The sequence below is a fragment of the Pundamilia nyererei genome, unplaced genomic scaffold, assembly GCF_000239375.1.
Source record: "Pundamilia nyererei isolate P.nyererei 1_Seehausen unplaced genomic scaffold, PunNye1.0 scaffold00313, whole genome shotgun sequence".
Taxonomy (NCBI): Eukaryota; Metazoa; Chordata; class Actinopteri; order Cichliformes; family Cichlidae; genus Pundamilia; species Pundamilia nyererei.
Genome location: NW_005187714.1, coordinates 291584 through 303183, shown reverse-complemented (window position 1 = coordinate 303183; position 11600 = coordinate 291584). Strand labels below are relative to the sequence as shown.

The 11600-nt window shown below is 40.3% G+C and overlaps 1 protein-coding gene across 6 annotated transcripts in view; it reads right to left on the bottom strand.

The window, feature by feature from the left end:
• The window catches only part of thsd7ab (thrombospondin, type I, domain containing 7Ab), a 200170-nt gene that overhangs the window by 11874 nt on the left and 176696 nt on the right, over positions 1–11600 (bottom strand). For all 6 annotated transcript variants that reach the window (XR_312239.1, XR_312241.1, XR_312240.1 and 3 more), the window contains 3 exons: positions 6514–6687; positions 2884–2982; positions 1151–1233 (listed from right to left, as the gene is read on the bottom strand). Coding sequence is in view for 2 of the 6 variants with exons in the window: in XM_005751475.1 (XP_005751532.1) it covers positions 1151–1233; positions 2884–2982; positions 6514–6687 (356 nt within the window). In the remaining 4 variants the exon portion in view is untranslated. The remainder of the gene's footprint in view (positions 1–1150; positions 1234–2883; positions 2983–6513; positions 6688–11600) is intronic.

The window sequence follows — 11600 nt, the reverse complement described above, 5'->3', positions numbered from 1 at the left end:
CCCCCGTAACTGGTGCGTACGGTACTTTAGCCTAGCCGATTTGAAGAGGTGGGCCAGGTCACAGTGAGGTCAGACACTTGCACACCTAGTGCGGTCAGCCAAGTGTGGAAGTCCGATGATTTCTCAACAACTGCTGGCTCTGTGAAATTCGCCTTAAGTAATAATGTATGTGAGAGGACAGTTTCTCACCAATTCCAGAGCAGCTCCAGTGTGGCCACATAAAAATCTAAGTTTGAGATGCTTAGACAGACTGAAGTGTACTCAGGACTCGGATCGTTAAGCGCAGTGTGAGCGCAGGCCAGCAGGAAAGTGGGGACGGGGTGCAATGCAACCAAGCCTAGTGTGAACACAGTCTTTCACTTGGCTAGTCAGATATTTTGTCGAGGTGTAATTTCATCGTCGTCTTGGACGCTGCAGTTTGTGACACCACTGAACTGCCTTCTCCACACACAGAGGTGTTTTTGGTATTTAGTATGCCCTCACTCATATTAACAGGGTTACAAAAATATATGAAACACCCATCAGTGTTATGTAATCCAATCCCACAGCACAACAAACCTTCAGAGTGACCATAAACACCTGTCTGCAAAACTGAACATTACTACCACGATGAAGAGAGGATTTACTGTACGACTGTTGTCTTACACTGCATTAGGTTTTAGCTGAGTGTACCTAATAAACTGTGTGAGTGCAGTTTTTTCATCCTCGTCTGGGGATTGAATGGGTGACCTCAGAAGTCCTGACCCTGCTTCTCATCCGATCGTTTTGACCCGATTATTCAGCGGTTACGTAAGGTGGCTGGCTGTACGAGCTACTACAGCTGGTAACCTGCCTTCATTGCTAGGTCAAGAGTTGTTTCTAAAAGCTATTCAAGCCTGGAAAATAGATCACTCTGTAGTTTGCCAGCTGCCGTGTCTGTGAGACAAAAACTTATTTACATGATTTTGATGAAGTGCAGTTGAATGACACTGTGGAGCAATGGGTTTTACATCTTCCTGCTGCTATCATTTTATTCCCTGCTGCATTCAAATTCAATTCAGTGTGTCAGTATTTGCACAGACATTCATCCAGGAAAGCTGTGCTTTAGGGTTTAGGAAAATTGCTCTTTTATTTTTGAGTTTATTGTGATATGAGGACAAAATCCACTCACCTCGCTGCAGAAAGACTTTGGCATGAGGCAGGGCGGGTCACAGGAGCTGTTGTCCTCTGGAGGGTTCATTGGAGGACAACCTCCTGTGAAAGAGACAACAGCATCAGATTGAGTACATTTTAATACGATCACACGAGCACAATCGGTTCGTCTCCACGTTTAAAACGTAACACTTGGGGTTATTTCACAGCATGTACTTTCATCTGCAATAATAACTCAGTAAATCCAATGTTTCCAGGTTTATTTTAAAAACAATTTTATGTGTTGATGTGTTAAACGGAGATGAAAAGCTGTACCGGCTTGCCATCGCCCACCACCTTAGATCAATATAGAAATAAGCGCCTAGGTTTTTTTTCTTCAGTTATATTTCTGACATTTTGTGTAAATTTTACCTCCTACATAAAATTGCCACGAATGGTTTAGGCTTACAGTTGAGCTTAAGAGCGGCTGCAACCTCCAGTTTCTCACTTTAAAGAAAAATTCAGCTGCTCTATTTATTATGCACACTACTGTAGGACAGTGTTTTCTGATCTCTTCTAGCTCGAGACCCCTTTAAAGACGACTAAAGCGTACTTGCAAGTCCTTGACAACAGTTTGATTTCTTAAGCTCAAACATAATGTAATTTTAATGTTTTGTTTTTTTTCATTTTATTTATAGATGTGAAGTTGAAACAATTCTAATCAGTTGTGTCATTTAATAAGAACACATCCAGGAAGTTATAATCAAAAAATGTAAATATAACAACATGGGCATTGAGAAGTTGCAGTTAGTTTTCTTTTTTCTTTTTTATTTTTTTTAGGTTTTTTGGGATAAAAAAAACACTTGATAATAAAATCATCAGAACAAATAATTATAAATGTGATCATTAGTTGCAGAGACTCCAAAAATTAAAGTCAAATGGTGAAAAAATATGACAAAAAAAGAAGCAATTGAACCTTCAGCAACTCTGCTGCAGACCTCCAGACTCAAAGTAGAGCAATTATGCTTTCCCCCCCCATCCATCCATATTTTTATTTTATACTAGAACATTTTTTTTACAAGACTGTCTGTATAATGGTCATAATAATGCTTATTTCTCCCATACTGCTTCAAAGAGCTTCAAAGCCATCTACTTGTCACTGCTACGCTGATGATACACAGATGTGCTTCTCTGTTGAGACTAACAACCTCAGCAGCCTCGTCTACCTCAGTGAACGATTTGATGCTCGTACTTAATAAAAAAATACTAATATTTACTAATGTTTCAAAATTCCTCCACCTCAGTCCTAGCATAACTGAGCTTGTTGAATGAGGTCAATCATGTGATCGGTCTGCTCATCAGAAATGTCAAATCTTCTGCTAAAACAAAACAAACCTTTGTATTATTTTGGCCATTTGAATTTTGCATTCGCTCTTTTTTTTTTCTTTGATCTTAAGCAAAAATCAAACCTTTAATGTTCTCATTTAATCCAAAGGTGAGCACACTTTTGAGGTTGCAACTCCTAAACAGTCCTCCAAAGCCCAAACAGCTCAGCTAATCTGTGTGGTTTGTTATTTTCTTTTTACTTTTTTAAGTTATTTCTAAAACAAGCTGTTTTCGCTCCTCTCCCTCAGTCAGCTTTCTTCTGATTGTCTGCCCTCTTTAAAAAATGGGGTTCAAACAGCGGGTGGGGGTCATTGCTGCTGTGCTCACAGACAGCAGAAGCAACTGTGTGAAACAAATGTCTGGAGCAGCTTTTTTGGAGTTCCTTACCAGTGACATTGAGTCCATCTGAACGCTGACACCAGATCAAAGGCCGAGTGGAATTTGGGCCAATGCTGCTGAACCATTTGTACTCGAAACATTCACCTCCTGAAAGCAAAACACAAAAACAGTCAACAACTGTGAAGGCTGTACTGAGTCAGGCAGTGGTGACCATTAATCATATGAGAGACACCAGATTAATAAAGCAGCTGCTAAGTTGTGGTTGTATAATAGGCTGCTGACACATAATATGACCGTGTCGTCTCAAAAGGGTCCAGTTCAATGTTTTAATCTTCAGTAAGAGCTTTTGCTTAATGACTTTTTATCAGTGCTATTATGACTTTATCAATATCTCCATCAGTGCAGTAAATGACTGTATTTCCCTGCGGAGTTCTGTGTAACCAATCATCAGTCCAGCCAATTCAGCCAGAGTAAATGAACAATTTAACCTTGAACAAAAGACAGAGCTATTCTCCACAGACGTGGGTACAGTATCGCTGCTCCCGTCAGTGGTACGCCTCTATCTGCCGCCGTACGGGATGAATCCTCTGCGGCTGAGAGGACTTCACCTTTTATGTACTTTACTCTTCTCATTTCTCTCTTTCTTCCTTGCTCCGCTAGAGCTGAAGTCGTTTTTCAAACGTGTTAAGTTATCATTGAATCACTCACTTCGGCTGGCACTTCCCACCATCTTTTATGAGCAGACTGGAGTTGTACTACATTTCTCAGGAGAAGCGCAGAAGTTTTTTTTCTCCTTTTTTTCTGGAGGCAGAAATAATGTCAGTAGTAGTCCCAGATATGAGAATATCTGTAAGAACTGAGAAAGGCGATGGATGATTTTCAGCCATATTAACTGAAAAGAAGAGTAATTATATTCAAGCTTTTTAAACTGACTGCATTTTCAATCACTTTCATATCAAACTGTGCCAATTGCACACATTCACTCTACAGTGGCTGCTAAGCCGCTAAGCGAGGTGCTGTCTGTACCTGGCAAAATCACGGCACCATGGTCACTAATAAGAGGGGAAGTTAATGTCATTCAGGTTTGCTGGGGCGTGCTTTCGGCTGCTCCCTTAATTCCCAGCAGGTCACTAAAGCAGATAGATCCACATATTTGATTTGGCACAGATTTACACCCTCCCACTTATTCAGGGTTGGGGACATCACTTGGAGTACCTTCTTGTGACATCCTGAAACTGGGTTTGTAGTCTCCTCCCACTCTTGAATCAGGCTCTTTGGTGTGCAGTGCAAATGTCTTAACCACAAAACCATCTTTCAGGCTTGCTGGTTGTGGGCCGTATAAAATCTAGTAACACTTTTAAACCACCATTCATTTTTAATAAATGGATTTTCGTGTTCATAGAACCTTTTTTTACTTCTAATAATGAAATGATAGGCTCCTGCACACCTCTGCTACCCTGAATTGGACAATCAGAACAAAAAAAAATGGATGAATATTTTACACTAATTATTGCTAATGGTAGAATTTGTTACTTTGTTTTATCTTTAGTGATATAATTATAGCTTTGCAAATAACACATTTTATAATGAGATAACATTTAGCTGTGCAGGATTAACTTTGGCACATGTGAGGATATTTGAACCCAAATGTTCCCTTAATGGACCTGAGCAGTTTTTGATGTACAAACTGAACCAATCAGCTGGTGGTGATAGAGCACTATAGCACTGAAATAAAGTCTAACGTGTCTTAAACCCATTATGTACTCTATTTACTTACTGAGATTTTAAACTTGTCCAAAGTTAAATTTGTAATGAGGACTTTGTGGGATTTAACAAACATAAAAAATGTTTATGTTTGGATGCTTAAGCAGAAAAATGTTGCAAATATGGATGTTTCTGCAAATAAGCTGCAATGGCCACAAAATCCCTTTTATATATGTGTTCAATCAGGCAGCACAAAACAAATCTATATCACCACAGTGTGCACAGTGAGCACCCAACATTATTGTTGCCTATTTATCCATCCATAACCACTTATCCAGCTAGGATCACAGTGAGCCTGAGTCCATCCCTGCGACTTTAGAAGGTTGCACTCTGGACAGGTCGCAGTCTAGCGTGGATACGGATACTTTCTATCTCTGGTACACTAAGAATACCAGAGATATAAAGCCAGGCATTGGCATTGCAGCCAATTTAGAATCACCTATTAAACTAACATGCCCAAAATGAACAAACGATCTCTTTATTGCAAAATTTTACCAGCTTAATGAGATGATGAATTCTTGAGCTACAGCCAAAAGTGAATTTTGCGAGATGAGAATGACCTTTGATGAGTGATCAATAAATCTTCTGAAGAAAATCCTTCTAATAGTTTTGAACATAATGAACGTGTCGATGAGTCTCACATGTTTCTGGTTTCCTGGAGAATAAATGTAACTCCAACTCTGATTTTTACCTTGTTATAAATTCAGATTCAAGTTGCAAATTTCAAATTTAAATGCCTACAAATGGAGGGACTAGTGTTTCATTAAGGTTTTGCTTTTATGTCTCTGGAGCTGCTGAAAAGCAGTGAGCAGCTTTGTTGTTTTTGTTCTTCAAATTATTGTGATTATTGCATTGAAGTAAAAGTGCTGGCCATTCTGTCAATCTGCGTATACTGGAGACACAAAGCACAGTAAGAATCACTATACTGTAAAACAGAATGATTTTAACAGCAGAACAACAGTGTTGTTTTTGTTTTTCTCAAGCCTGGAGCCTCACATCAAACCTTCCCGTCCCTCCATCCCCAGCCTCTCTTTCTCCATCACCGCCTTTTCCTTCCCTGCCTCCACTCTCTCATCCTCCTCCGCCTCCACTAGTCTTGGCTGGGCCACTCCTCCCCCCATGCCTTGAGTGAAGCTGTGAAACCAGGTCATGCTAGCGAAGACTGCTGTGGGCTGTGTACAGTAACGAGGGAGGTAAGGGGGAATTACAGTACACTGTGTGTTAAGTTTTGTCGTAGTGATTCACAATGCTGCATCTAATGGGTGATTAATGCAGCAGAGGGAATCGCAGAGATCACTACTGTAAACGAGCATCTGGGTTTCAAACGTTTGAAAATCTGACTCGAGAAATCCCATCTGGGAGAGCACCAATTGACCCGGCATAACGGGAAAGACAAACAGTAGCAGTTAGTATCTTTTTCTTCTCGATTGTGTATCGGGCATGATAGGGAAGCAGCCCACTGGTTAGCACTGATGCCTCCCAGGGAGGAAAATCTATGCGACTCCTGTGTCAGATCTGTCTTTCCCACAATGTCAGCATGTTGTTGTTCAGTAGGTTTCTTTCCTCTGACAGTCCAAATGCAGAGAGATAGAAGCCTAAACAGCCTGCGGGTATGACTCTGAAAGTAAGTGTCTTTTTGCGTTAACCCTCTGATGCACTGACGTGCTCTCCACTGCCTTCAACCTTTCACACCCCGAGACTGACTTCAGTTTACCCTCGCCGTAAATATTACGAATATGCGGATAAATACTGTAGAAGGAATAAATGCATCAAAGTTTGGAGCTGCTGGGCTGCAGCAAGCTAATTTGTATTCATAGAAAGTTCACTGTTCAAATAGACTTTGCTTCTGTTAATTTGTCAAACTTTCTGGCCAGGAGAGGTTGAAGCCGTCATGTTTTTCAAAGTGTTCTCCACCTGTGCAGGGCTGAGACTCCCACTCCTGGTCAGGACAGAGCAGCAGGTTTTCAGGCTCCTGGGCGAGCACGGCTCGTGAGCGGACCTGAACCGAGGCAAAGTCGACGCCGGCCTCTTTGGCGCAGATGTTGACGCACGAGCTCCAGTCTGACCACTCCATCAGGTAGCATTCACCTGCAGCAAAGAACAGACAACACGTGTCGCTTTCCTGTGACTGCTTCACTTTAAAAGGAATTCACCTTAGACTCCATTTAATTAACAGATTATTAAAACAAGCAATGATTCATCAAAAATAAAAATAATTCCCACTTCCCTTAAAAAACAATGAACTTGTACTGCTTATGTTTTTATTCTCTGATGTACATTTCTGGCACATTTTAGAGTCAGAAAACTACCTAAACACACAGAGTAATATCATCATTACATCATTCTTCATCTGTGAAAATAAATTCAGATTAACAGATAAAAATCTGAATTACAAGGTTACATTTATTTACTGCTGACCAGTCAAGTGGTAATTTGCATCCATGGCATTTTATGACTCTGGAGAACGACCTGGGGCTACCTTTACCATCTCAGTGTCTAACCAAATGTAAATGATGTCACAGTCTATGACATCATTCGTTTTTGGCAAGAAAGTAGATTTTTTGTGCTTTTATGATAAATTGAACTTTTCGCGACCACAAGAGGCGCTCCCTGCTGGCCATTAAAGGTAATGCTGGTTTAATGCTGGATGCACTTCTTTGATCTGGAAACCATCCCCATCCTTTATGCACAGTCCAAAAAATTAAACCAGTGCAGAGAAACTACTTCCATCTGGCAGCTCATCTCTGTTATGTGGATTTTTTTAAAGTAACTGCCAAATGACCTGTGCAGTATTGCAAGTTATGACCTTGAGCCAAATCTCGAATTGTTTTTTTTTCCCTGTAAGGCCACGTGCAGGATCACATCCTCAGGCAGATGGCCCTTTTGGTATATTTTGAGTGAAGAGACTAAAAGGTTACTATGTTTTTGCTATCTGGGCCCTCGACCTGCCTCAGGCTGAGGCGGACAGGATCAGTAATATCTCAAACTTCAGCTCCAGACTTCACTCCTCACTCCAGTGTTTTGTCTTTCATTAAATTTTTACTATTACTTTAGTTTTATTTTCACTCTCTTATTGAACCTCAACTCATTTTGACTGTAAAAGCTATAGAAAAATATCTGCATTGCAGCTTAAGTGTGGGTGTCTGCAGCAGAAATCTGATCTTTCTCTTTGGCAGCACAGAAGTGACGCTTTACCTGTTTATCTCTGGATGATCTGGGTGAGATGTGTGCTGCAGAGATGCATATAGAATATGTATGTATATTTAAATATATCATAGTCAAGATGCTTTGAAGAGTTTAGTGAGAAGGAAGGCGCGAGTTTGAGATGCAGGGTGGCTTGGTTTTGATCATAGTTGACAACTGCAGCTTATCAAACAGTGGGGGGAAACAGAACGTGGGTCAAAGGTTGCAGTGCATGAAAGTGTGTGTATTTGTGACTGTGGAGATGCAACCTGCTTAGATTCCCATGCCAGTCTGGGTCTTGCACAAGCAACTCCTTGAATTTCCTCCCAAATCACACTACAGTACCTCCCTGAACAGAAAACAGGCTGTGCTTTTGATTGCTGTTTGATACTTCAGTGCTCCTGCAGTTTGGCAAAAGAGGCTGGACTGACTTGTTATCTAGGGCACCGTTTCTCAGTGTTTTCCATCTCAGGGACCAGCAGCCATCTGATGAGCGCTTTTTTTCCCTTCCCAAACGGAAAAAAAATCCCACTAGCGAGAAACACACACCACACTTAGAGTATAAAATTAATTCAAACTGAGATACTTTAAAATTAGTCGTGGGTTGAAACAAGGGCTGCATGTTTCTTCCACTGTATTGTAGAGATATTGAATGATGAATGATCAACGACGAGCCAAAATAGACACACAGCACTTTGGAAATGAACTCCACATTTGTATTTTGTCTCTTGGCAGACATGAGGAACAATAATCCCCCCTTCAGGGACTGCTGACACTGAAAATAACAGATTTATGTTTAAGCTGCACCATGTGAGAATACACTCCTGTTATCTGGCTCAATCGTAAATTGGGGCTTCGGTTTCTCATCTCTTCTTATTGAAATGTTGTAGATTTGCCCTATTTAACCAAAAGAAATGCTCCTGTTCACTTCTGTGTGCAGCACAATATGAAGACTGCCGCTTCACAAAATGAAGAGCACTGCTGTGGACGTGGGAGGGACAGTAAACTGTTGAACCTGCAGACCTGATGGACAGATGGAGTCCAGCAGCTGCTGGGCAGAGCACACCTGTCTGCTATGCTCCACGTTGCAAAGCTACATCAAACCCAGCATCTGACAAGCCTCCATCACCAAACCTGAAAACAACTCATCAGACGCAAGCTTTTGAAGTGATAATCCCATCTGTGAGATTTTTTTTTGCTACAGTGAGGGGTGACATCTTTGGCCCTAAGCTGACATTCTGCTGTTTTTGCGCTGCGGTGCCGAGACATCAGCTGTCAGTCAAAGAGTGGTCAACAGGCTCCTGTGAAGGCTTTTCTCCTCAGAGGTCAAAATATCCAGCAACACGCGCTTTATATAGAACGGTTTTATTGATCAAAAAATACGTTTCAGCTCGTAACCTTCACAAAAATATTACAGAAAACTATTTAAAAGGTAGAAAAACTATAAGAAACCCGCCCCCATTTTTACAATTTTATTGGTATACAGAATTTTTTTTTTAACTGTAATGACAGACATAACTGTTTGAAGATGTAGAGACAGATTTGGTTACATCTCAATCCTCGTGCTCAAATTAGAAACAATAACCATGTGACTAGAAAGGATTAGCATTTCATCTGAGTTGGTGTTTTTTTTCCTTTTGTGCCTCCTCATCTCCTCCGTCCTTCTGCCCTGACCTGGAAATCTATCTCAGTCTCAGTGAGAAGACTGAGGAGACAGGGGGGCTTGCCGGAGGAGCTATAACCAGGTGTTTTTTTTCTTTTGTTGCTGTGCTTTCACCTGTGACGCATGAAACAGAAGTGCCACAAAACTGAAATGTGCAAATCACGTCCTCGTTTATTTAAGATGTTGAGCGATGTGATCAAACTTTCTAACCTTCAGTTCTTTGTGTAAATGTAATAAATAGTAGCACTAAATTTAAGTTTTCGTGACATTGCTATGGTGTGGCTGCTGACATTGTAAATTACAGCAGAAGCACAAAAGGCAGCCGAAGCAGCCGGCTCACACATTACATTTACTTGCCGTTGCTTTAAAATGCAAAGCGAGAAATGGAGGACGTACAGATAGGTATACTCGAAATATTACACTTTTATTTATGGTGCAATAAATAAGCACAGCTTGTGCCCTGCAGTGTGTGAGCTGTTGATTTCCCCCCCTATTGTTTTCAACCCAGCACCTTCGCTTTGTTGTTGTGGTTTTGTCTGCATTTTTCTAGTTTCTGTAGTAGAAAAAAATACCTCTTCAGACTTTTATTTAGTTCCTGCACCTTGGAAGTAAGTGAAGTTTTGCCAGAAACTATTTGTCTGTTGTCTTATACTTTGTTTTGATGACTCCTTTTGTAGACAAATGGTTACTGCTGCTTATGTTAAATACCCACTTCTATTTACTTCCAGGAAAAGTGCTTCTAGTGCAGCAGGAAAGGACCCACCACTGGTGAGGCCTGGGATACCCAATCTTGGCTTTTAAAACAACACTCTGCAGAAGTGTTTATGAGCTGTATGCACCCTAAAGCTGTGTTCTCAGATTGCTCGCAAGGCTATTAGGCGGCCCACGTGTTTAGAATTTATCAGTTTATTTCCATACTGCAAAAATTAGATCACATATTTGGGACAAAGTTTTGTTTCCTAACATAGCAAAATGTGTACGAGACTGGATTTATTGCTGATTAATAATGTAACCATTAACACCAACACACCTAAATGTTAATAAAGGTTGACCTCTATTAAGAGACATGGGCAACTTTTCCCTTTTATGGATAGTTTATTGTGACAAGTGTGTCACAACAGCAAAGCTCCTAGTTTATGGGTATTTAAGCCCAATGATAAAATACTTTAAACATGCAGAGTGGTGTATAAGTTATAAAGGAGAGGGAAGGGAAAGCAAGCTACTCAACTTCAAAATACCCAGTGTGTCTTTTCTGTGCTCTATAAGAACAACTTTGGCACTGGACCTAATTTAAATCAAATGTAAACAAAGGGATTTTAAATTAACCGGTACTGTACACATACAGTAAGAATAAACAAAATTCTCCCTCAGTTTTTGATTGCTGCTAAGCTCTACGACTTCTGCAGATATTTCATTTTAAAAGCCATCCAAGAGAGGAAATGGCAGACCGTGCCCTTTCAACAGCTGGGAAACATTTATGAGAACATCTGTCCAAAAACTACTAAAGTTCATTGACAGTCACAGTGAACAAAAAAAGGGCAAAATGCATCAGGCTATAAATACTTAATCAGTGTTTTATGATATAAATAAAAGTGTCAGCGTGATAGGGCATGGCTCTATTGTTACAAGGAAACCTTTAAAAGCTGAGCTCTACATTAGCAGCAACAATCATCAACTATTTATTAAAATGATCAAATCAACAGGAAAATATACTAAATATACATTCACTGGCCACTTTGTTAGGTACACGTGTTCAGCTGCTCATTAACACAAATGTTTAATCTACTAGTCACATGGCAGAAGCTCAGTGCATTTGGGCTTGTAGATGTGGCTAAGACAACCTGCTGAAGTTAAAACTGAACATCAATTTGAAGTGACTTTGAATGTGGTATGGTGTATCTGAGAAACTGTTGATCTGCTGGGGTATTGCTGCACAACCACTGGAAAATGGTCTGAAAAGGTCAAGGTAACTTTATTTATACCCATAGGCAAGGTAAATTTGCTTTACAGAAAAAATGACAGCATTTGGCATCCCTTTAAAAACACACATACCTAGTAAAGATATAAACCTCACTGTGGCACATATATAGTAATTTTAATATTTCGAATCAAAAACAGTTCTTATTTAATTCAGTGACAGCAACGGGGACAAATC